General features: G+C 35.2%; 1 protein-coding gene across 3 annotated transcripts in view; it reads left to right on the top strand.

Moving 5' to 3' along the window:
• The window catches only part of abhd8a (abhydrolase domain containing 8a), a 38,978-nt gene extending 11,680 nt beyond the window's left edge, over window positions 1-27,298 (top strand). The window contains exons 1-5 of one of the 3 annotated variants that reach the window (XM_073931450.1): window positions 9,984-10,200; window positions 11,953-12,720; window positions 15,820-15,990; window positions 18,866-19,082; window positions 23,095-27,298. In XM_073931450.1, coding sequence (XP_073787551.1) covers window positions 11,969-12,720; window positions 15,820-15,990; window positions 18,866-19,082; window positions 23,095-23,313 — 1,359 coding nt within the window. In that variant the 5' untranslated portion in view covers window positions 9,984-10,200; window positions 11,953-11,968 and the 3' untranslated portion in view covers window positions 23,314-27,298. Of the gene's footprint in view, window positions 1-9,983; window positions 10,201-11,952; window positions 12,721-15,819; window positions 15,991-18,865; window positions 19,083-22,111; window positions 22,202-23,094 lie in introns of those variants that run through there. The other 2 variants (XM_681794.12, XM_073931456.1) reach the window with 2 other exon arrangements.
• Window positions 27,299-27,929: the final 631 nt, after the last annotated feature.

Here is a 27,929-nt window from a genome sequence, read left to right as displayed (position 1 = left end):
GTTATTAGAAATGAGATATTTAAAACTTGTTTAGAAATGTGCTGAAAAAACGGTTAAACAGAAATATTGAAAAAATATACAGGGGGGTGAATAATTAAGGAGGTCTGACTTCAACTATTGTCGGTTCTCAAAACTGTAGCCTTGTGAACATATCTCCAATGAGCTTGGGTTGACTAGGCAAGTCCCAGATGTTTCCCAGCGGCTCCTTCATTTGATTAATAATAGATCAGCGCTAAAAACCTTCTGTGGCTGAATGTGAATAATGCATCTGCTGCTGGAGGAGAATCGGAGCAGGTGAGGGTCTACTATGAGGACAGACAGAGTTAATGATGAATAATGCTGCTACTTGCGTTTGCTGCAGGACAGGAAGCTCATAAACGTGTCGCTTCCTCTGTTCAAGCTGCTGTCTGATAGAGCTGTGAAGGATGAGAACAACACGTTCAGAAGAGCGAGACAGAGTAGAGTTAATCACGCTGAATATATTAGGAACATGCTGCTGGGTTTCTGACGAGTGGCTGTTCAGGATAACTGCAGGCTTTAGATAACAACCGTCTGCTGGATGATACTGTAACGAAGGGTCTGACGCAGAGGGATCCATTTGCAGTATATTTATTAAACACAGTTTAATTAAGAGCACATAGTATGTACTAGTGTGCGAACTCACATCTATCACAGTTGTATAAGGTCGATAGGCTGGCGGCAGGCAAACACAGGGTGATATAACAGGCATGGGTCGGAGGCAGGCGGCTTGGATTAACGTCGGTATTCAGGCTGGGTTCAAGACAGGCGGCAGGCAAGGCAAGGTCGATAGACAGTCCGGGTTAGCAACGGGGAAATCAGGCAAGGAGTAGAAACGCTCAGTAGTGTCAGCAGAGGCAGAACAAGGCTGCGTCCGAAACCGCATACTTCCATACTATATAGTACGCTAAAATCAGTATGCGAGCCGAGTAGTATGTCAGAATTCATAGAATTCGAAAATCAGTAGGCGAGAAGAACTCGGATGACTTACTACTTCCGGCGAGATTCTGAAGTGCGCATCCCATGCACGCTGCGCTATCCCATAATGCCCTGTGAGAGAATTCATGAATGGAAGTGAGGCGACGCAACTGACGCAGGTAGGTCACGTGACCATGACAAAATGGCGGATGTAGTACGTCCGAATTCCATTCATACTTTTCACATTCATACTGTATAGAGCGTACTTTTTTAACGGCCGAGTAGTACGTTTAAATTCAAATGCAGTACCTACTGAGTAGTAGGTGGTTTCGGACGCAGCCCAAGACTTCGCACTGTGGTGTGTGTTTGGGCTGCTTATATGTGTGCGTGGGTAATCAGTGGAATGAAGAGCAGGTGTGATGCAATCAGTGTCTGAGGGGTGACGTAATGTCAATAGTCCGGTGATGATGACCTCTGCTGGCCAGCGAGGGGAATGACTGGGACCGAGTCGGTGACAGATACATAACTAAAGATTCAGTTCCTTAATAGTAATGTTTGCATGGTACAGTGCTCATCATGTACAGTTGAAGTCAGAATTATTAGCCCCCCTGTGTATCCCCTGCTATTTTCTGTTTAGCAGAAAGAAGACTTTTTAAACACATTTTTAAACAAAACAGTTTTAATAACTAATTTCTAATAATTATTTGATCTTTGCCATGATGATGACAGTCAATATTTGACCAGATATTTTTCAAGACTCTAGCATTCAGCTTAAAGTGACTTAATGTGGACTTACTTTTGATACTACTGTTATTACCTTTATGTTGTTTTATATATTACCATTAATTTATTCTATTTTTATTTTATTTTCTTTATATCTGTTTTCTCTGTAATATTTCCATATTTGTTTGCACTACTGCCCTTTTTGCACGGTCTTGTTTGTACACAGCGGCGCTGCACTTCTTTGGCAATGCGAATGTACAGTTATTTATCACGCCAATAAAGCACCTAAAATGTGAAAGGGAAAAACATTGCCTAATCGTTAATTAAGTAAAAAAATAATTCACTTAAATTTTCTTATTTTATGCATGAACTTAAGTATATTAAATGCGTATTTTGTTTCTTAAAACGAGAAAAAATCTATTCAATGTGGTGAAAAAAAATATTAATTAATTCAAAGGAAAAATGTGTTTATTTTACCACCCTGATAGATTATTTACTCACATATTTTAAATAGTTTTTTTGTTTTTTTTAACATGATAAACAAAACTATTAAGGTGTTAAAAATAAGTCTAAACAAATTTAATGGAAAAACACATTTATTTTTATCACCCTGATATTTTTTGTTTCTTATTTTATGCATTAAACTAGTTACATTAAATACTTATTTTGTTAAAAAATTAAAAGAAGTAAAAAAATAAATCTAAAATAAGTCAAAGGAAAAACACATTTGTTCTTACCATCTTGACAGATTTATTTTTTCTCATTTTATGCAATAACTCATTTATAATAAATACTTATTAATATTAAAACGTAAAAAAAAATCTGCCAAGGTGGTAAAAAAAAAAAAAGTAATATATTTTTTTTAATAAAACACATTTATCTTTAACAACTTGGTTGATAAATTTGTAACTTTATGCATTAAAATGTTATGCATTCACTTATATTAAATACCTTATTTTTATCAAAATAAAAAAATAAATCTACCACGCTGTTAAAAAAACTTAATTCAAAGGTAAAACTGGTTATATTTCTGGAAGATGTCCATGTCACAGTTTAACTAAATGAATTCACTTCTCCTGAAGTGATGTGTAATGCGTCACGGTGGTGCAGTAGGTAGTGCTGTAGCATCACAGCAAGAAGGCTGCAGGTCCGAGCCTCGGCTGGGTCAGTTGGCATTTCTGTGATAGATAAGCATGTTCTCCCTGCCTTTGTGTGGGTTTCCTCTGGGGGCTCCGGTTTCCCCCACAGTCCATAGACGTGGTACGGGTGAATTGGGTAGGCTAAATTGTCCGTGGTGTATGAGTGTGTATGGATGTTTCCCAGAGATGGGTTGCAGCTGGAAGGGTATCCGCTGCGTAAAACATGTGCTTGATAAGTTGGTGGTTCATTCCGCTGTGGGGACCCCGGATTAATAAAGGGACTAAGCTGACAAGAATATGAATGATTGAATATACAGTGGGGGAAATAAGTATTGAACACATCAGCGCTTTTCTCAGAAAACATGTTTCTAAAGGTTGACTTCACTAGGTAACAACCAGAGATATGCAAAGAAAACTAATCTAATTAGTTTACGAAGTTATGCATAATAACATGAAATGATGCAGGGGGAAAGTATTGAACACATGAAGAAAGAGAAGTGTAGAAAGGCAGTGAAAGCCCAGACAGCAGGTGAAATCTCAGTAGTTCTTCAGCAACCCTCTGCCCTTCTTCAGTGTAATTTAATATCAGCTGCTTCAGTCCAACATGAGGATGAGGATGAAACCAGGGTGGACATTACAGCAAGAAAATGACCCAAAACACAGCCAAGGAGACTCTCAAATGCTTTCAGAGAAAGAAAAGCAAGCTGTAGAATGGCCCAGCCAATCACCTGATCCGAATCCAATAGAAAGTACAGAATAAAGCTCAGATTTAAGAGACCCACAGAAGCATCAAGATGTTGACTCTCTGTTAAAGTCTGTGGATAAACTCACACCTGAGCAATGCATGTGACTTCATTCTCCATATGAGAGGCGTCTTTGCAGGTCTGAATGACAGGAAAGCATATTTACAAATAAAATAAAGTTGACCAGACAAAACATGAAATATTTTATGTTCATATTGTCTGTAAAGAAATCACAAGTCAAAGTCGATTTGGAAATCACTACTTTGTTTTTTATTTGATTTGGGGTTGTATTACAGTTCTAGCTAAAACATTTTAAAAAGCAGAAAATATTCCATCATTTGATGTATTTATATGGGTACACGAGTGTTTATTATGCTAAATACCTTCTAATCGACTCCTACTTGCCAATTATTTATCTTAATTTGTACCCAGCATCATTTTCAGCTGTGATTTGAGAGGTTTGTTTTTGCCCTGATTATCATTTGAGTCACGGCACATGCAGACCGAGCTCACTAATAATTTACTCAGTGTGCGTCATCTGAGCAGCGTGAGTCCTGCGCACACCGAGCTGCTGTCTGTTTTGATGTCTAATAGCTTTCGGTGTCACTATATTTAATCCAACCGGCCCAGAAAAATCTGGAGATATTCAATGCATGGAAATATTGAACAGCAGAAATGCCATTTATGAATAGCACTTCAACACATTGTATTTTGTTTGTATTATTTGTCATGTTTTTAATACAAACGCACAATGAGTGGAAATATTTGGTGACGTTTTTGCTAAAATTAAGTGATTATACGTTATGCTTCAATTGATTACAAATATTTGCATAGGGTCAGAAAAACTAATTCAAGGAAAAAACACACTTATTTTTCTCAGTTAGAGCAGTAATTCGTTTAAATTAAATATTATTTTGCTTCTTTTGAGAAAAAAAATCTATCAGGGTGGTAAAAACCAAGGTATTTTTCCTTTGTATTTGTTTTTAGCTTTTTTACCACCCTGATAGATTTTTTTTCTCATGCATTAACTTTTATATTAAATACTTAAAATTATACGAAAATTAATTTACTTAAATTATTATAAATTTTAAGTAAACAATTATTTTACTTAAATGTTCTCCTTTTATGTATAAACTCACATAATTTAAATACATATTTTGTTTCTTAAAACCAGAAAAAAAACTATTAGATGTGGTGAAAAAAATCTAAATTAATTCAAGGGAAAAATACATGTATTTGTCTTTATTCTGGCTTGAGTAGTTTGGGATTTGTAGAGCTTGGCATCGATGGATCACTCTTCAGTGTTTGAACTCTCAGCAGTGAATATTAAAACACTGAACTGAACTAATCTATGAACTGAACTGAACCTCTGAAAACTGAACTAATCTATGTGAAGCTGCTTTGATACAGTCTACATTGTAAAAGCGCTATACAAATAAATATGAATTGAATTTTACCACCCTGATAGATTATTTACTTATATTAAATAGTTGTTTGGTTTCTTAATATGATAAATAAAACTATTAATGTGGATAAAATAAATCTTAATTAATTTAGAGGAAAAACACATTCACTCATTTTATGCATTAAATTACTTACATAAAAAATCTATTTAAATTAAGTTAAAGGAAAAACACATTTATTTTTACCATCTTGACAAATCTTTTTTCTCATTTTATGCATTAACATGCATTTTTCAATACTTCATTTTCTTAAAATGTGAACAAAAAAATCTGCCAAGGTGGTAAAAAAAAATCTAAATTAATTCAAATGTAAACATTCATTTTTTACCAACTTAGATTAATTTTTCGCTTTAACTCACCTAAAAAGATAAAAAATAAAATCTACCATAAAACTTAATTCAAGAGAAAAACTCATTTATTGTTACCACCCTGATAGATGTTCTTTTCATTTTATGCATTAACTCATTTTTACAGATTAAATACTCACACTATTTTGTTTTTTTAAAATAAGAAAAATCTATTAAGATGGTAAAAATGTAAATAATTCAAAGCAAAGCAATTCCCATTTATTTTTACCACCCTGATATATATATATATATATATATATATATATATATATATATATATATATATATATATATATATATATATATATATATATATATATATATTTATTTATTTTTTTATGCATGAACTTACTTATACAAAATACTCATTTTGTTCCTAATATGAGAAATAAAACTTTTAAACTAAATTCAAATGAAAAACTTTTATTTTTTTACCACCTTGACAGTTTATTTATTCATTTTATACAATAAATAAATTTTGTACAATGAATAAAAAATACAGTTGAAGTCAGAATTATTAGCGCCCTTCAAATTTTTTTCTTCTTTTTCAAATATTTTCCAAATGATGTTTAACAGAGCAAGAAAATGTTCACAGTATATCTGGTAAAATTGTTTCTTCTGGAAAAAGTCTTACTTGTTTTATTTAGGCTAGAATAAAAGCAGTTTTTAATTTTTCCATTCTAGGCATAAAATTATTAGCCCCTTTAAGCTATATTTTCCCCAATACTCTACAGAAAAAAATCACTGCTATACAATAACTTGCCTAATTACCCTAACCTGCCTAGTTAACCTAATTAATCTAGTTAAGCCTTTAAATGTCACTTTAAGCTGTATAAATGTGTCCTGAAAAATATCGAGTAAAATATTATTTACTGTCATCATGGCAAAGATAAAATAAATCAGTTACTAGAGATGAGTTATTAAAACTTCTATGTTTAGAAATGTGTTGAAAAAAATCTGCTCTCCGTTAAACAGAAATTGGGGAAAAAAATAAACAAGCGGTCTAATAACTCAGGGGGGCTAATAATTCTGACTTCAACTGTATATTAAATACTATTTTGTTTCTTAATATGAGAAATGAAAGTATTGAGGTGGTTAAAGCAGTTAAATTAATTTAAAAGGAAAAACACATTTCTTTTTTATGAACTTTAAGGATTTATTCTTCGAATTGTATGCATTAAAACACTTACAGTATATTAAATACTTCTTAAAATGAGAAAAAATGAATCTACCAAGGTGTTAAAACACCTAATCCCAAAGAAAAAAAGCATTTTTTTTTTTTACCACATTGATACTTTTTTCCCCTCGTTTTAAGCATTAACTCAATTAAATAAAATACTTCTTTTGTTTCTTAAGTGAATGCATGTTGATTTATGATATACACATTTATGTTGAGCAATAAGTCAAAAAATACAGGAGGAAAGGGATTACTTTCAGTGCATTCATTCGTGAAGGCAGCTGTTGGGACGCATTGATGTGTATGCAGGTGTCATTGTATCCGGGCACTTTTCTCCATTAGTACCCAAGAGGAGCTTTCTGGAAACCTGGGTTATTTATAGATCCTTGTCTGGGTCACAATGTGACTCATCTTCTGTTTGGATGGCATTGGCAGGATACAAAAGCAACATGCAACACTATTATGTTCCTCTGTAACTGCTTTACTGATGATGTTTGCATGGAAGAGTGAATTGCAGGAACATTTCAAGCACTTTCCAATCATTTTTTCCCTAAATGACAGAGGGCAGCTCAGTGGTTAGCACTGTGGCCTCACAGCAAAAAGGTCGCTGGTTTGAGTCATTGGCATTTCTGTGTGGAGTTTGCATGTTCTTGTCATGACTGTCAGTGACCACCTGAGGGCGCTGTAGTTCAATGGACACTGAGTAAAACTACAGCGCCCAAAAAGACTACATTTCCATACATTCTTTCGTGCACACACCCGGTCTGTCATCTACACTGATTTCAACCACAGCTGTCTCCAATCTCTGTTGATTACCTGGACTATATATTACCATTCCACCTCTGTTTGTTACTGCGTCGTTCTGTCACGTTAAGCGTGATAAAAACAGAACAAAAACAGGAACAAAAAGGGTATGGATCCAAGTGCAGATTTAATATTAAATAGTGCGGTAACAGTGAACAAAATCCAAAATCTCCTTAATGAAACGCTCAACGGAGCGGTTACCCTGCTTAATATGCACTCCAGCGGATGATATATTAGTGCATATTAAGCAGGGTAACCGCTCCGTTGAGCGTTTCATTAAGGAGATTTTGGATTTTGTTCACTGTTACCGCACTATTTAATATTAAATCTGCACTTGGATCCATACCCTTTTTGTTCCTGTTTTTGTTCTGTTTTTATCACGCTTAACGTGACAGAACGACGCAGTAACAAACAGAGGTGGAAAGGCTGAATTTGTAGTCCAGGTAATCAACGGAGATTGGAGACAGCTGTGGTTGAAATCAGTGTAGATGACAGACCGGGTGTGTGCACGAAAGAATGTATGGAAATGTAGTCTTTTTGGGCGCTGTAGTTTTACTCAGTGTCCATTGAACTACAGCGCCCTCAGGTGGTCACTGACAGTCATGACAGTTCTCCTCATTTCGGTGTGGGTTTCCTCCAAGTGCTTTGGTTTCCCCCGCAATCCAAACACATGCGCTATAGGGGAATTGGATGAACTAAATTGGCCGTAGTGTATGAGTGTGTGTGTGAATGTGAGTGTGTTTCCTAGTAATGGATTGTGGCTGGAAGAGCATCCGCTGCGTAAAAAATATGCTGGAATAGTTGGCGGTTCATTCCGCTGTGGTGACCCCTGATAAATAAGGGACTAGGCGACGGAAAATGAATGAATGAATGACAGACAACAAATGTATGATTTATAATCTTGATTTCAGCTTGAAATCAGATTATTTAGCTTACCTCACTGGCAGATTAGAAACTCACTTCATTTGAACTTATTTCTGAAAACAAATCATTATTTTTACTTGTTTAGAAAAGGACTTTTTATACAGTATATTTGGACTAGAAACAAGTCAAAAAATACTTTTTTTTGTGTTTATCTACACAGTAATTTTAATTAATTTCTCAAGTGTAACTGTGCATGTGCTAAAAACTTAATGAAACACATAATGAAATAAAAAACTAAAATATAACAAATATAAAGTACACAAAACTTTATCCAAACTATTGTTAAAATAGTAATTTGATGCTAAAACGTCCCGCACTGTGTGTCAGATTATTTTGCTCATTTTAAGAAGAAACTTGCTTCATTTTGACTCAATATTTCTGAAAACAAATCAGTATTTAGTTTTCCTCATCCAGAAAATGCTTCTTGATGTCAGAATTTGTAAATATTGGGACTAAAAACTAGACAAAAACTTTAAATAAAGAAACAGTAATATTATTATAATAGCAGTTTATTGCTAAAATGTACATCCCGCACTGTGTGGCAGATTATTTTACTCGTTTTAAGAAAAAACTTGCTTTATTTTGAGTCATTATTTCTAAAATCAAATCAGTAGTTAATACTTAAATGCTTCTCGATTTGTAGATATCAGGAGAAACAAGTCAAAAACACTTTTTTTGCAGTCTATATTTGTACAGTACATTTAATTAATTTTTCAAGTGTAACTATGTATGTTCGAAAAACGTAATGAAACTTACAGAATGAAATTAAAAACTAAAATATAACAAATATAAAGTATAAAAACTCTATGCAAACTATTGTTAAAATAGTAAATCAATGCTAAAACTTCCCGCACTTTCTGGCAGATTATTTTGCTCATTTTAAGAAGAAACTTGCTTCGTTTTGACTCATTAATTCTGAAAACAAATCAGTATTTAGTTTTACTTATCCAGAAAATGCTTCTTGATGTCAGAATTTGTAAATATTGGGACTAAAAACTAGACAAAAACTTTAAAAACAGAAATAGTAATATTATTATAATAGCAGTTTGATGCTAAAATTTACGTCCCGCAATGTTAGGCAGATTAATTTTCTCATTTTAAGAAACTTTCGTCGTTTTGACTCATTATTTCTAAAAACAAATCAGTATTTTATACTTAAATGCCTCTCGATTTGTAGATATCAGGACTAGAAACAAGAAAAAAACAATTCTAAAATGTCTAAAACTAAATTAAAATGAAATTATGAACTAAAATATAATAATATAAAGGACTGAAAAATAAAAAAAATGGATGCAAAATATCATTAAAATTGTAACTTTCCTCTGGAGATACTGATAGAAGTGTGTGTAAGGGAGTGTGTGTGTGTGTGTGTGTGTGTGTGTGTGTACGTGTTTTTGTGACATATCAGGACATAAATCTGTATAATGACATAGGTACGACAGGTATTACAAGAATTTGGTGAAATATGATGACATTGCTAATGTCCTCATTTCTAAAAAGCTTATAAATCACACAGAATGAGTGTTTTTTTCAGAAAGTAGAACTGTCCAGTTTCCTTTGAAGCTTGGGTTTATGGGTAGAGTTAAGGCAATAAAAAATTCAGGTTGTACAGTATAAAAACAATGGAAACCCATGCAATGTCCCCACAATTCTCAAAAACAAACAGGTGTGTTTGTATGTGCGTGGTCTGGATGTGTCTCTGCAGTGTTTTTCTCAGTGAAAACAGCAATGCAGCGCTTCTTTTGTGCAGCTTCACACAAAGCTGGAGGCCGCTCGGAAAATATTCACCGTAATGAAATTACTGCAACATCAGTGTAACAGGAGCTGGAAATGACATTAGGACTCACCCAAACGTTCCTCAGTAGCAGATCAGTAGCCTGGGCCACTTTCCTCCTGCCCCTGAAAAGACTAAAAGAGCAGAAGCTTTAATGGAGAACGTCTGCGGTAATGCATTAGTCTGTGATTTATCAATATTTATTTTGCTTCTCGAAAGAGCAACCAGTTTAATTCTTAGTGAAAAGAGACATTTATTTATGTACTTTCAGCTTTGGGTTTGTGTTTCTATGTGAAAATATTTATTGACAAAACTATACAAGGGCTTTGTGATATTAGAATATATCAAAGCAGTAATAATTGGATTCACAAAGCTTCCTGAAGAATAAAATGATTAATAAAAAAATATTTTCAAAAGTCTAATAAATAAATAATAATAAATACATAAATAAAAAATAATAAATCAATAATATAATTAAATCAATAAAATAATAAATATATTAGAATATATTAAACCTTATAATAACGATGCCTTAAGAATACCTTAAGAATAAAATGATTAATATAAATTTATTTCCAAACATCTAATGAATAAGTAGTATACAAAATAAATAAACAAATACATAAATAAATAAATAAAAAATTTTAATGTAAATACATAAATAAATATACAAATAATAATAATAATAATAATAATAAACAATATAAATAAAATTATAAATAAATTATAATATATTAAAGAAGTAATAATTGGATTAACAAAGCTTCATGAAAAATAAAACGATTACTAAAAATTCATTTTCAAAAGACTAATAAATAAATAATAGAATATACATAAATAATAAACAAAAATACATAATAAATAAATACACATTTAAATATATATATATATATATATATATATATATATATATATATATATAAAATAAAGAAATATAAATAAATAAAATAATAAATTAGAATATATTAAAGCAGTAATACATGGATTTTACAAATATTCCTGAAGAATAAAATAATTAATAAAAATTTATTAAAAAGTTAAATAAATATACAAAAATAAATAAATCAAGAACACTATAAATAAATAAATAAATAAATATACAATAATAAATACATTTTTAAATATATAAAAATAAATAAAAATGTAAATAAATATACAAAAATAAATAAATAATAAAAAAATAAAAAAATGTTAATACATAATTAAACAAAAATAAACAAATAATAACTAAATAATGTAAATAAATTAGAATATATCACAGCATTAATAATTGGATTCAAAAAGCTTCCTCAAGAATAAAATGATTAATAAAAAATAATTTGTCTAATAAATAAATATACCAAAATGAATAAATAATAAATGAAAATGTAAATAAGTATACAAAGATAAATAAGTAATAAATAAAGATGTAAATAAAAAATAAAACAAATATACAAACAATAATAAATAAAACAAATACATAAAATAATAAATAAATGATATACAAAATAAATAAAGTAAAATATATAGAAAAGCACAAATAAATGGGGGAAAAAAAATCACAAAATAAACAAAACTGCTAATTTACGCATAGTGTTTGCAGCATAGAACATTAAAGATGCTGAAACTGTGGAACCTTTGGCAATTCATATAATGTAAGTCAATGGTCACCCTTTTTTATTTTTAGATTAAAAATAAACACATTCAATCAAGTCCAAATCAATCCCCAGGGCTCCGTCTGATACACTGAGCTCTGAAGCATAATGATCCAGTCTGTACTTTGGTCAACTTTTAACCAAAATTACTGCACTTGACCCTTGATTTAAGTTAAGTCTGCAGAGAGTTGCCTTACAATTTTAAGTCGAGTTGCTTTATTTTACAGTGAGGTTTAAGAGCAAATGACTGCAATTTGAATAATCCAATATTTATTTTTCCATCTCCAGGTATAGACCCTCAGTCATGTTGACCAGCATCACCGAGAGCATCTTCTGCTGTCTGTGGGGAAAGACCAGCAGTGTGGTTCTCCCGGTCCAATCCTCCGATGGCAAACCCTCCGACGGCTTCCAGTTTGTGGAGGTAAAACCGGGTCGTGTGCTTCGTGTGCGCCACATCCTTCCAGAACGTCCTGCGCCCACAGAAACTCAGCCCGAACCAGGACCCAACATCCACTGCAAACGCAAGATCACAGTATATCGCAACGGACAGTTGGTGATCGAGAACCTGGGCGACGTTCTTCATTCGGAAATCCTCCAGTGCCAGAATGGAGATGTGGAACCATGCAGTACTGTAGAGGTGGAGCTGTCGGATTACACAACCGCACCATCGTCTCCAGATCCCAAAACTAATCCGCCTCTGCCTGTGTCCGACCAGCAGAAACCGGCTCCGCCACCACGCCGCAGACGCCGCAGACCCAAACGCAGAGTGCTGATCGACACTGAACGCAGCATTAGCAGCTGTAAAGGCACGCATTCGGACGTGGCGCTGTTTTTTATTCACGGCGTCGGCGGGTCGTTGGACATTTGGGGCAGTCAGCTGGATTTCTTCTCGCGGTTGGGATATGAGGTCATAGCTCCGGATTTGGCAGGACATGGTGCGAGCACTGCGCCTCAGATTGCTGCTGCCTACACATTTTACGCCCTCGCAGAGGATCTGCGCGCAATATTCAAGAGATACGCCAGGAAACGCAACATCCTCATCGGTCACTCATACGGGTAAACACTTCAGCTCAATTAAATCAATTTAGCTCAAATGAAATCAAAACTATAGTGACTTTGTTAGCTACCATTGCTAGTTTTGTGGTGAACAATTCCTCTGTGCATGTCATTATGAAAAAAACATTGTTTGCCTAATATAAAATTGAAATCTAATAATGATGTTGGTCTGAGGCATTGGGCGTGGCTAACATACTTAACCACGCCCCTGCAGCTGTCAGTTTTGACAACAAACAGAAATGGTGAGCAGGAGGAGTCTGTAAGGTTGTAATCCGCTTGTTAAGTGTGACGTCACGCGAAGCGGCTTCCGGGTCCAAGCGCTCTATTCAACTGAATGGGGAGACTCATAAAATGGTAATAATAAACGTTTACAAAGCGATTTAATACTTTCGAAAATCACGATCCCAGTATATATGTCCATGCCTAATATCCGATGGCCAGAAAGTCATACATTTTTTTATAAATTGTAAAATTTTTGGTATTTGTTATGCAGCAAGCCCAGAGATTGTTGTGTACACTATGACTTTATGTAAAATTAACTTTAATGTGTGATAGGAACAAAACGTGATCATAAACGAATGATTTCTCCACTCTTGGACCCGGAAACAGTATTACATACGTCACAAACACGTTACCACTTAACAAGTGGATGACTCTCCCCAAACACTTTCCAGATCTTTCTGAATGAAATGCCTTCTTTACTACATCCAATCAGCTCGCAGTAGAAAAACAAGCCACGCCCAATGCTTTCTCATTTAATATTCCTTTTCTCTAAGACCTACACTACAATATGAAAAAAAAAAACTGTCACAGTTTTCGATTCATGTGGACTTTGTTGGGCTGGGGATGTTTTCATCCATTCTGTGGTGATTTTGAGTCTTAATTTGGCCACCATGTTCTCTGTGTTTTAGAAAATGGAATGATTTTTGATGACAAATTTTATTTTGACCCATATTTTAGGAAAATGCTTTAAAAAAAAACTAAAAATAATTAACAATACACTCTGGGCAAATTGACTTTACTTTTGTTTTGTTAGTGGCTGTTTTTGCCCCATAGATTTTTTTGATTGCAAAGCCATGACAGCATATAATCATGCATACTTGATTGTTAGTGGTTTCCCCTATTGGAAAGAGGTACAGTTTGTCATTTTTACTGTTTACCATGAGTTGCAGTACAAAAAAGCTTTATTTCTGGCTTAAAAAGATATGGTTATATGGTTTATAGTGTGTGTGTGTGTGTGTGTGTGTGTGTGTGTGTGTGTGTGTGTGTGTGTGTGTGTGTGTGACTTGTGTACACATACCTTGATATGTTTGAGAAAATAAAAATAAGCCTCTCAGCCTCAGAGTGAAGTTTCATAAACTCATTTCGAGAGGATCACGTGTTATGATTGATCACGGCTGGTCCCACATCACAATCAATGTTAAAACCAATCAGGTGAATCCTAGCCCTCAGTAAATACCCCATTTTGTTTGTTAAAGAACCCCCCCCCCATCCTCCTTTACCAAGGGGAGCTCTCGGGAACTGTCTATGCTATATAACCAGGCGGTTTCTCCGAGCTTAGGGTTCTCTCCCGGGACAGCATGTCAAACCTGCAATCAGGTAATAGCTAAGTGTGAACTCTTGAAACATGTATTTATGCACACACACCATAATCTGCTGTTTTACACCACAGAACTTCACATTAAAAGACATTTTTTTTTTTTTTGCACAGGTCTATCTAAAGGTTAATGCTGCCAACTGATGATCAACAGTGAAGATGTAAAATTGTACCTCTTCCCAACAGGGACAACCACCAACAATCAAGAACGCGTGATCATATGCTGTCATGGCTGTACAATCAAAGAATGTCAATGGGGTGAAAACAGCCCCCAACATAATAAAAATGTAGTCAATTTCCCCAGTGTGTATTGTTGAATTTTTGAAATATTTCAAAGCATTTTTGCAAAATATGTGCCAAAATAAGACTAGTCACCAAAAATCATTCCATTAGCTGAAACCCAGAGAAAGTTGTGGCCAAATAAAGACTTAAAATCACTGGATAAAACATCCCTAAAATCACAAGGGAGAAAACATGCTTAAACTGGAAGCTGTGACGTTTTTTTTTTTTTGTTTTTTTCATATCGTGATGCAGTTCCTAGAGAAACTGAATATTAAATGAGAAAATAGTGGGCGGGGCTATTTTTCTACTGCGAGCTGATTGGCTGTAGTTAAGTAGGCATTTCATTCTGAAAGATCTGGAAAAGGGTTTGTGGAGACTTATTACAATCTAACAGACTCCTCCTCTTCCTCCTAATTGAAGTCAATGGGGCAAAAACAGCCTCTAACATAACAAAAGGGTAGTCAATATGCACAGAAGTATTGTTGAGTTCATGAAAATTCCCAATTTCTTTTTTTTAAATATATATCAAAATACGATTTGTCACCAAAAATCAAGCCAGAGTGGTAAAAAAAAACATCCTCAACAGCACACAAGGGTGAAAACATCTATGAATCGAAAGCTGCAATATTTTTTCATATTGTGATGCAGTTCCTAGAGAAACTGAATATTAAATGAGAAAGTAGTGGGCGTGGCTTGTTTTTTTCTACTGCGAGCTGATTGGATGTATTAAAGTAGGCATGTCATTCTGAAAGATCTGGAAAAGGGTTTAGGGAGAGTTAATACAGCCTAACAGACTCCTCCTCTTCCTCTTAATGGAAGTCATTGGGGCAAAAACAGCCACTAACATAACAAAAGGGAAGTCAATATGCACAGAAGTATTTTTATGAACATTTCCAAAGTATTTTCTGCAAATATGTCAAAAAAAGATTTGTCAGCAAAAATAATTCCATTTGCTAAAACACAGAGGAAGCTGTGGCCAAATTAAGCCTCAAAATCACCATAAAAAAGGGGATGAAAACATCCTCAACAGCATGCAAGGCTTAACTACAACAAAAGTCCTACATATGTTCATACGTTTTTAAAATGAAAGAATTTAAAATGTTAAAACCTTTCAAGGATTTAAGATGCTGATGACTATTAAATAAATGAGTCATAACAGTCTTGTGAAAAGGGTTCATTACTGTTGATGCTGTTTAACACACTCTCTTGTTCCTTTGAAGGGTGTCGTTCTGTACGTTTCTGGCACACGAGTATCCGGAGCAGGTGCATAAAGTGGTGATGATCAACGGTGGCGGTCCGACAGCTCTGGAGCCCAGTCTGTGCTCCATCTTCCAGCTGCCCTCCTGTGTCCTGCACTGCCTGTCGCCCTGCCTCGCCTGGAGCTTCCTCAAGTAAGACTTAATAACACACCTACTCTGATGACTCCTGCAAAAATAACACATTATTTGTTATTATATACAGATGAAGTCAAAATTATTAGATCAAATTTTTCCGAAATGATGTTTAACCGAGTAAGGAATTTTTCACAGTATTTCCTATAATATTTTTTCTTCTAGAGAAAATGATTTTTTGATTTATTTTGGCTAGCATTGTTAAATATATTTAAACCATTTTAAAGTCAATATTATTAGCACCCTAAAGCAATACATTTTTCCAATAGTCTACAGCAGAGGTTCCCAACCTTAGCCTTAGACACCCCTTTTTCCCCCGGAAAATATTGTAAGGCCCCCCTCCACATTTAATGATATTATCGCTCTTATACGTTTGCAGTAATGATGACAAAAAATGTTGTTTTCAAACAAACGGTATGTTTTATATCTATTTATTTCTATATCTAGATATGTTTATGCACAAATAAGAGCCTAATATTTCCCAGTGATGGGTTGCAGCTGGAAGGGCATCCGCTGCGTAAAATATGTGGTGGATAAGTTGGCGGTTCATTCCGCTGTGGCGGCCCCGGTTTAATAAAGGGACTAAGCCGAAACGAAAATGAATTAATAATAGCCTAATGTAAAATATAAAATCAAAACATCAGTAGGCCATTTGTAATTGAAAACGTAAAACTTTGCCCTTTAAATTGACCCTAATTGAAATTCACACAGGTTTATGAGGGAAAAAAAATAATATAGGCTATTACAGTTTACTACTTGCATGTTATTTGTTATGCTCTATCAATTAGTGTGAGGATTGCTGCGAGGCGAATCAGTGAGACTCTGTCTTTTTTGTGGAGGACGAATTACATATTTGCCCATTTTTGGTCAGCCAAGGCAGTGGTCCTCACCCTTTTTTATCACCACGTACCGGTCAACGCTTGACAATTTTACTGCGGGAGGTTGGGGGTATTTCGTAGGTTGCTATGCGACCATCAACCGTTTTCTCAGTGGATGACGAACTGACAAGACATTAGCCCCTTTCACACATACAGACCTTTCCGAAAAATTACCGGTAATTTTCCGGAAAGGTCTGTATGTGTGAAAGGGGTGTGTATGTGTGAACAGGTCCTTTTTGAAAATACCGGTAAATTCGTTCTGGCTATTTTCCGGAAAGAGAAGTTGTAACATTACCGGCAATTTGCCGGAATGCAGCGCTGTTTAAATGCAGAAGGAAGATTGCCGGAAAGAGCGCGTGCTCGTCTAGAACGTGCTGACGTGAGACGCCTGCTTTAGCCAATCAGAACAGTCAGACCCATTCAAGTCCGCGCGGTTTTTGAGAATAAAAGCCCTTGAATATTTTACCAGACATATTTAGCTGCTAGATGTTAGTCAGATAACATTTATATGTTCATCTTAATGCCAACCGTGTAAATAATTATCGATAAGATGCTTATGATAAGCCGTTGTTTGTTCACCTTCAAGCTTTGCGTGTGCCTGTGAAACAGCCCGTGAGCGCCAGCACACACACATTTCATGTACAAATCGACATGCGAAAGTGATTTGCTATGTGTGTTCACCGGAGTTGTTCACAACACTGATCCATCCACAGAGTTTGTAATTTAGTTAAATGTTTACAAATACAAGCGCAGCCGTTTAGAGCTCATTTCTGGTTAATGACGTCAGAATTTACCGCTATTTTGGAATGGATGTGTGAATACTCTTTTCTGGAAAAATTCCGTAACGTCCTCGTTTGTGTGAACAGCGCTTTTTTGAATTTACCGGTAAAGTCATTCAGGAAATTTTCCATATATTTATCGTTATCACTGTGAAAGGGGCTATTGCTGTGACTCTCTGATACAAGTTTTATTCATGGAGAAAAGTACAAAGGGCTGCAGTGTTTGTGTGTCCTAGGTTTGTCTGAGAAAATGAGTCTTACCCTAATGTGAATATTCCATACAAGCTGAAGCTGATCGGTCATTTCTTGTCACATGACTCGCGGTGCGCTTTTGGCCCAGGGTTCATTGGTGCGAGCGTGTCATGCCGCTTGTGCGCGCAAGCCGTGCACCTCCATTGGAAACAACTTGTGCAAACTCTAGAAATAAGCAATATGCAAACGCCCCCTAAAAGGCCGCCATCATTTGCAATCTCCATCAGTTGATCTTCTTGCACAGCCATGGTGGATTCACCTGATTTGTTGACAAATGGGTTGCAGATCCATTCCTTAGCAATTCGCGGGTAGTTCACTGGGCCTTTTTCCCTTAACAAAGAAACTTTCCAAAGACGTCTGTTTCTTACTCATTTTGCTGCTTGTGGGTTAAATTTGGGTGCTCCAGTGACCAAGGCATAATCGAGAGAATACAGTCATTTTTCAAAATAAAAGACTTTTCAAAATAAAAGGTCGTTCAGACTCAGATAATAAATAAAACGGAAATAATTAATGATTTCTTGTGCGGTCCGGTACCAATTGATCCACGGACCACTGAGCTAGGGGATAATAAACTAAGACAACATAATCATTCTCCTAATTGTCCACTGCTAAGATTTTTTTTTTTTAATATGACGCGACCCCCCACAAAGCTCGCTGAGGCCTCCTTGTGGACCGCGACCCTCCTGTTGGGCACTGCTGGTCTACAGAACAAGCCATCAATAAACAATGCCTTGCCTAATTACTCTAACCTGCCTAATTAACCTAGTTAAGCCTTTAAATGTCACTTTAAGCTAGCATCTTGAAAAATATATAGTCAAATACTTTGTACTGTCATCATGACAAAGATAAAATAAATCAGTTATTAGAGATGAGTTATTAAAACTATTATGTTTAGAAATGTGTTGAAAAGGTTTCCATTGGAGAACAAATAAACAAACGTGTCTTCTCTTCTGTTTATCCCCCCAGGGCTGGTTTCGCCAGGCAGGGAGCGAAAGAAAAGCAGCTTCTGAAGGAAGGAAATGCCTTTAACGTGTCTCCATTTGTGCTGCGAGCGATGATGAGCGGTCAGTACTGGCCGGAGGGCGACGAGGTTTATCATGCTGAGCTCACCGTCCCCATACTGCTGGTGCACGGCATGTATGACAAGTTTGTGCCAATCGACGAGGATCAGCGCATGGCAGAGGTTTGCTCACATTTTCACTGAGCACATTAGAATCTGTAAAAATCCTTGCTTTTTGTTTCTGTGTTTTCTGTTTATCAGTATTGCTCCATAGTTTTACACTGTCACCTTATTATGCTATTGCCCGTATTATACCTCATTCACACTAGCAGCGACTTTGTAGCTGCCTGTCGCTCTGGGTGGTAATTGAAATCATTAGTGGGCGTTCCCACCTTGAGGTTGCTTTGGTAACGTTTATGGTGATATTTACGGAGAGCGAATGAGTTTACATGCCGCAGAAAGTAAACGTTGTTCAGAGAAAACACTAAATATAGACAAGGCGAGTTTATTTCTATAGCACATTTTATACACAATTGTTATTCGAAGTGCTTTACATAAACAAGAAGAAAAGAAAAAAAAAACAATTATAAAAAAGATAAAAACGGATTCAAATGTGTCAAACAGGTTATAAAAGAATGAAAAAGAAAAGAAAGACATAATAGTGTGATCTGTGGGACGTAGCACAGTGCTCATTCAGTAAAGGCACAGCTAAACAGATGCGTTTTCAGTCTTGATTTGAATGTCCCCAAGGTTGGAGCACATCTGATTTTTTTTGGAAGCTGATTCCTGCAGTAGGGGGCGCTGTTAGTAGCTGAAGGCAGATTCACCCTGCTTTGACTGAACTCTTGGAATTTCCAGTTTATATGATCCTAAAGATCTGAGTGATCTGTTTGGTTTGTATTCAGTGAGCATATATTTAATGTAGTGAAGTCCTAGGTCATTTAGTACGGAGACCCGGAAGAGACGAGACGGTGGAGAAAAAAAATGGGTGGAAGAAAAAAAAACAGAGTGATAGGTAAACATATTTTTGAAAGTTTTTGCGTTCCCTCGCAAAGTTGTTTTGTGTTATCTCGCAAATATGTTTTTTTTTCGAAGTTTCGGCAAACATTTCACTTCCAGATCAGCTGTACACGCCATTTAAAGAGCAGCTAAAGTGCAGAACAATTTGGGATTTGGGTGTGTTTAAACAGACAAATACACTTAATATATAAACATGCCGGACGTCCTGTGTGTTTTATTTCAAACACAACTAATTTCCTCTTAAATGAGCACAAACGGTTAAAGTATGCTTTTGTTATTTTTCAGTGGTAAGTGACAGATCGGTTATCAAACAAAACAAAACAAGAGATTCATTTGCTGCTCTTCAATTGTTTTTTGATAACAGAGGTGTCACTTTAAATGGCGTGTACAGCTGGGATCTGGGATCAGTTTATCATACTAATAATAATAATTATAACCGGTTATTATGTACTGACATTATTTATCTCATAATTCTTCCTCTCTTCTCGGCTGTTTTACAGCGATACTTAAAGATTTTGTCTGAAATAGTAGGTCTGTACAAATCTTTATGACCTGTGATCAGGGCCGGCGCTCCCATAGAGGCGACCTAGGCAGCCACCTAGGGTGGCAGAATAGAGAGGGCGGCGTCCCCGAAACTACCCTCGCCACCCGCGCCCTCATCCGCGTCTAGGATGGCAGAATAGAGAGAGCGGCTTCCCGAAACTATCCTCGCCACCCGCGCCCACAATTATATCCACGTCTAGGGTGGCAGAATATAGAGAGCGGCTTCCCCGAAACTACCCTCGCCACCCGCGCCTCAGTTATATCCGCGTCTATCGCAGCAGAATAGAGAGGGTGGCGTCCCCTAAACTACCCTCACCACCCGCGCCTCAGTTATAGCCGCCTCTAGGGCGGCAGAATATACCGCCTGAACCTGTCTGACTTCGACACAACTTCGGCTGATTGGATAAGCTGATTGCCTTTCTAATATTATCGATTTTATCAGAACCAGAGAGTGGGACCATAAAATGAAATTCATTCTTTTGTTTCTGGGATAAAATGTAAGTAGATGATTGTGAGATTGAGCTGTAGTCTTGCAGACTGCAGTTAGTGATTGTGTACAGTGTGATGCGTCTCTCACTCATCATAATGACTCTCCTCTTCAACAAACACACAGCTCTGTGTCTGTGCTGCATTACGTGTGTGTGTTCTTCAGTCAAACACTGCCGTCTCTGTGCACTGCTGGACTTCCAGGGACAGTCACAACACTGCTAAAACACACCTCAGATCTGCTTCTGCAAAACAGCAATAGTTTACAATGTGCAGTAACTTTTTGTTAGAAAAAAAAGCTTTAAAAGATACCAAAACTTAAATATTTTACATGATGATTCATTCAAATAATAAAACAACTATTACTATAGAAAATTAATATAGAGTTCTTTATTTAATGTAAAGTAATATTATATAAAAATGGAAAATGGTTTTAATGTTATTTTGTTTATTTTTTTATTTTATATTATAGTATATATATATATATATATATATATATTTTTTAAGATATTTGAATATTATATATTTATTTATATTAAATATGTAATATTAAACAAAATATTTTGTTTATATATATATATATATATATAGTTAAGTTATGTTTCTGAAAGAAACTTATAAATAAAATGTAAAAATTATGTAATTAAATGCATGTTAAAATATCAAATTAATAAATAACTTTATATATTAAATGTAACATAAGATAACTTTAAAATATACCTTTTACTTGCTTTATATTTATTTTCCTTTAATTTGTGGATAATCTGGATTGTAAACCAATACATATACTCTATATTTGCTCTGTATACATTAAGAATTAAGGCAATTTATTTATTGTTAATTACTATATTTTATTTTCTTGTTCAACTAAACCCATAAAGGAAATAACAAAATTTATAATGTGAAAACAGAAAGAAAAATACATCATAAAATATATTGTAGCACAATTTTAATTTTAAATATTTAAATATTTAGTTTTTGATTCATAATATATTTTCAATTTTCATTTGAACAAAAATGTATTATATATTAAGCTTTTGATACATATATACAATACTCAGTTTAAGTCAGAATTACCCCCCCCCCATAATAATATAATATAAATATGTAATAAAATATAAAAATACAATACTCTATTAAGAAATAAATTGTTTGTATTTGAGATCCTCCTGTTTGCGTTTCTATTTTCGGTTCCTAAAATATGCATTTTCATAAATAGTACAGCAATTTTCCTCTAAAAGAAATGTCCATTATATATTAATCTTTTGTTTTATAATATACAGTGGGGAAAATAAGTATTTAACACGTCACCATTTTTCTCAGAAAATATATTTCTAAAGGTGCTGTTGACTTGAAATTTTCATATATGCAAAAAAAAAAAAAAAAAACTAATTAGTTTACAAATAAAGTTATGCGTGATATAATTAAATGACTCAGGGAAAACGTATTGAACACATGAAGAAAGGGAGATGCAGAAAGACATGGAAAGCCCAGACAGCAGCTGAAATCTCAGTAGCTCTTCAGCAACCCTCTGCCCTTTCTCAGTGTAAATAAATATCAGCTGCTTCAGTCCAACATCTACATTAGCAAGAGGATGAAGATGAAACCAGGGTGGACATTTCAGCAAGACAATGATCCAAAACACAGGAGACTCTCAAATGCTTTCAGAGAAAGAAAAGCAAGCTTTAGAATGGCCTAGCCTGACTCGAATAAATATAAAATACAATTTACAGCTCAGATTTGCTAGATAAGACTCACAGAAGCATGAAGATTTTGACTCTGTTGAAGTCACACCTGAGCAATGCATGTGACTTCATTCTCCATACGAGAGGCGTCTTTAAGGTGCAGCACCAAAAAAGCCTTTTATATAAAGTATTAAATACATTTCAGTAGATAATAGTTTCTCCTTCTGTCATTTCATTGTTATTACACAATTCTTTTTCAGATTGTTTTAGTTTAGTTTCATTTTTATGTTTGTGTTGTTTGGGTTTTTACCAAAATCTGCTTTAATTCCAAGTCAATAGCTCCTTTAGAAATATTATTCCCAGGAAAAAAACAACATGTTCAATGAAATATTTCAAATACATATCATTTTTGACTATTAATCGTACAAAATAAAACTTAAAATACCTTATTATGATTTCAGATCCTCCTGTTTGCGTTCCTGAAAGTGATCGAGGAGGGCAGCCACATGGTAATGATGGAGTGTCCTGAAACCGTGAACACACTCCTACACGAGTTCTTCCTCTGGGAGCCCGACATCTCCAAAAAAGAAACCACTAAAAAGATCACAGCGGACCACAACACAGCCGACGACACCACAGCCGTCCAGACTCTCAAAATCAACAAACCCTTAAACAAGTAACCTGAAGATCGACCACTTTTTGGGGTTTTACAATTCAGAAAGCTGAAGCTTGGCTGAGAGAGCTGGTTTTTGGTCAGAAAGGCGCAGCAGGAGTCCAGACGGCTCAGAAAGCGTTCTCTGCGTGAGAATTAGCGATGAGGAAAAACAAGCAATGATGGTGGTTCATGCATCAACTACGCCTTCGTTTCTCGATGCTACCTTTGGACTAATGCCTTTCCTTCTTGTGCTGTTCAGACTCTCCGTCCAGAGGAGCGAATCGAGATGAGATTGAACTACGTGAGGAAGAGAGAACACGCACTGAGGTTACTTTCAAAAATACATGATCATACGTATGTGTGTGTCGATTCAACAGGAGATGGCATGGTATATACTGTAGTATGACAAAATTATTTAACCTTCTGTGAAATTTGTATTCTTTTTTTACACACAACCCTCCTGTGAACTTCTTTTTCAATTATTTCCCAAATGATGTTTAACGGAGCAAGGAAATTTTCACAGTATTTCCTATAATATTTTTTCTTCTGGAGAAAGACCTATTTGTTTTATTTCGGCTAGAATGAAAGCAGTTTTATTTATTTTTAAAACCATTTTAAGGTCAATATTATTAGCCCCCTTAACCTATATTTGTTTTTTCGATTGTCTACCACTGTTATACAATGACTTGCCTAGTTACCCTAACCTAGTTAAGCCTTTAAATGTCACTTTAAGGTAAATACTAGTATCTCTAAAAATATCTAGTCAAATATTATGCACTGTCATCATGGCAAAAATAAATTAAATTAGTTATTAAAACTATTATGTTTATAAGTGAAAAAATATACAAGGGGGGCGAATAATTCAATTATTAGTATATTGTCCAAGTGCTGTTAACAGATAATAAATTAATCTGAACTTTATTTGACATTATTTAAGAAAGTTTACAAAAAAAGTGTCGGTAATCGACTACTTTGAGTTACAATTCATGCTATTCACTAGTGGCTTATTACCTGCCTCATATTGCTATATTAACTGTTTATTAGTAGCTATAAAGTATGATGTTATTCTACATCCCAATTCCTACCCAACACTTAAACCAAACCTTATTACAGTAACCAGGCCCGGATTGGCTAATCGGGAGGACCGGGAGAATTCCCGGTGGGCCGGTCCGTTTTTTGGCCATGGGGGCCGGTGACCCTGGCTCCAGAATCTGTTGCTCTCAGCAGTCACACTTTTTAAATTAATTTATTTACTTACTTGACTACAGTCTTCTTATTCATTATTTTACCGCAGCTCTGCTCTTTTTATATATAACCAGCCTGCAGGTTAATGATGATATTACTCAGATGAAAAATTTCTTCATATACAACTGTTGTGGTTCAGTGGTTAGCACGTTACATTATGACGCCGCCGACCCGGGTTTGATCCTCGTCTGAGTATGTTTTCTTTTTTTTATTTTTATTGTTAAGACATATAATACTGTTAGGGTTTTTGAACATTAAAAGTTCTAAAGCAGCTGTTTTCTCAAAAAAAATAAAAATAAAGACGTGATAGTGTAATTAGAAACTGAATTGGAAATGACCTTATTTTAATATAGTCAGTCGTGAACTGAGGTGGGCCGGTCTGAGGCTTGAAACTCCAGGGCTGAAAAAGAGTCCCACTCCGGCCCTGACAGTAACTGTTAACAAGCAGTTTATTGAGCTAATAGTCTTTTACATGGTTTCCGCTACACTCATTCTTCCATGGCGGGGCGTCACGCCAAAAGTGATCCCGCCATAGCTACATTACAGCTTTTAATTCAAAATATTCAGTCGTGGGTTTTTTTAATAGCGGATGATAATCACACCAAACGTATTAAAGGTAAGGGAATTATAACAGCGTGAACCTTTCTGTAACTGTAGTAGTGCTGTGCGCTGTTTGTTTAACCCTTTAAGGTTACGTGCTGACTGACTGGCTGACTGACAGAGGCTAGCAAACTCGACATATAGCCGCTTCACTTCAGGACTTCAGGACGCATTAATACCGCTCTGTAGGTCTATTAGAGACATCTATAAATATTCCTAGCAAATCTAATAAATGTTGGAGACATACTCGTTACATAAACGCACTAAATCGCACTTCAGCAGTGTTTATTTGAGAGCGCACAAGAAGATCTGCGATTGAGCAGCGTATATTTGAGGGGGCGTGCAAGACGTTTTGTGGACGAGCAGATAAAATCGGAAGCAAAGAGATTCGCATGCTCGTAGGGTATTACATAAATACGATCTCGACTTGTAATACTGACCACACAACATTTGTTTATGAAATAACACCACAGGTAGTTAGTAGATCTGTGTTAAAAAGGCCTGCCGCCACAGCTGGAACAAATCCTAGAGGAAATACTGTTATATATTATTCTTATAAATAGTTAATTGTTTTTAATAGCATGAATTGGGACTTAAAATTAAGTGTTAGACCTTAAAGTAAAACTAAAAAAAAAAATCCTTATCAAAAATAATTAAAAAACACAAATGCCTAGGCTTATTTATATCATGATCAGCTCTGTTGAAAATACAGAAGAGCTGATGTGTAAAGCAAGAGTAAAAATAATTGTATACAATACAAATGCACAATTCAAATCACAATAAAAACGCCATAATCCATCATACAAACTAACTAGAATCATCAAACAACCACCTTTTAAAAAAATTCCCCAAGTCTTTTATTGCTTTAAATGATTTTGGTAATTTATTCTACATAATTGCACTGGTACTGTATATAAAAACATTCATTCATTCATTCATTCATTCTTCCTTCACATTAGTCCCTTTATTTATCAGGGGTTGCCACAGCGGAATGAACCGCCAACTATTCCAGCATATGTTTTACGCAGCGGATGCCCTTCCAGCTGCATCCCACCCATACACTCTCACATTCACACACACACACACACACACACACACACACACACACACACACACACACACACACACACACACACACACACACACACACACACACACACACACACACTACGGTCAATTACCTTCATCCACACCTACAGTATAGTGCATGTGTTTGGACTGTAGGGTAAACCAGAGCACCCGGAGGAAACCCACACCAACAATGGGGTGAACATTCAAGCTCCACACAGAAAATCCAACTGACCCAGCCGGGACTCAAACCAGTGACCTTTGTGCTGTGAGGCGACAGTGCTAACAATTCCACCCCATAGTATTTGTTATATATGTATATACCATAAATAACTTGGAGTCTCTCCATTTGCAAATACTTTATTAAAAAGCTTGGAGAAAAAACACATTATTTAATTTTTTTTTTTTGCGCCATACCCAATTAAAAAAACACACACACAAACACTCACCGTTGACATTCCCAAAATCTCTATGAATTAATATTCCCTATTATATGTTTTTCTTTTTATGAAGATTCAAATGATTTGTTTTAGATTGGATGAAAGAAAATCTTTTTATTTACAGCACTGTCACCTCACAGCAAGAAGGTCGCTGGTTCGAGACCCGACCAGTTGGCATTTCTGTGTGGAGTTTGCATGTTCTCCCTGTGTTGGTGTTGATGCGAGTTTCCTCCGGGTCCTCCAGTTTCCCCCATAGTCCAAACACATGAGTTATATTTGAATTGAATAAACTAAATTGGCCATAGTGAATGAGGGTGCATGGGTGTTTCCTAGTACTAGGTTGCAGCTGGAAGGAAATCCCCTGTGTAAAACATATGTTGGATAAGTTGGCGGTTTAAGCCGAAGGCAAATGAACAAATTAATGAAACATTTTTTTTTATCTGCTATGGTCAATATTATTAACCCCCTTAAGTAGTATATTTAAAAAAAAATTGTCTACAGAACAAACCACTGTTGTCCAATGACTTGCCTAATTACTCTAACTTTAACCCTTTACATTTCACTTTAATTTAAATACTAATATCTTGCAAAATAATATGTACTCTAATGCCATCATGGCAAAGACAAAATAAATTAGATATTTAAACTATCATGTTCAAAAATATGTAAAATAAATAAATAAATAAATAATCTGTTAAACAGCACTTGGGGAAATGTTTGAAAAATTATGAATTTCACAGGAGGGCTAATATTTTTGTCTTCTACTGTACACTCAGAACGATTGTGATTTCAAGTGAATAATACACAGGGATTGATGCTGGGTTGCATTCACGCTGATTTACTGGTACTGTTAACTGGTTCTGACATTTATTAACTGGTACTAACATTGAAATCAACACATTTAACATGTATAAACCCAAAGCAGTGTTTAAATAACGCAAACGCAGAATCAGATGTATGAAACACTGCTTTGCTAAAGCAAGACACTGCAGGCAAAAAACAATGCAGAGGGCAATTTCAGATTTTTTGCTTTTGATAAAGTATTTAAAGTCTGTAATCTTAAGAAAATATCTGAAATTCACTTGTGTTTCCTTTGTCACGCTAGATTTCAGTTACGATACACATTTTATAGTCTGCTTCTTTCGTTGATTTTTTTTCACCCATACTGAACCAGAGAAAATAAGTATTAAACACGTCATGTTTTTTTTTCCTGGGCATAATATTTCTAAAGGAGCTGCTGAAGCAGATTGTGTTAAAAACCCAAACAACACAAACATAAGAATAAAAT

Source organism: Danio rerio, chromosome 2 (genome assembly GCF_049306965.1).
Source record: "Danio rerio strain Tuebingen ecotype United States chromosome 2, GRCz12tu, whole genome shotgun sequence".
NCBI lineage: Eukaryota > Metazoa > Chordata > Actinopteri > Cypriniformes > Danionidae > Danio > Danio rerio.
This window is presented reverse-complemented; position numbering and strand designations above follow the sequence as displayed.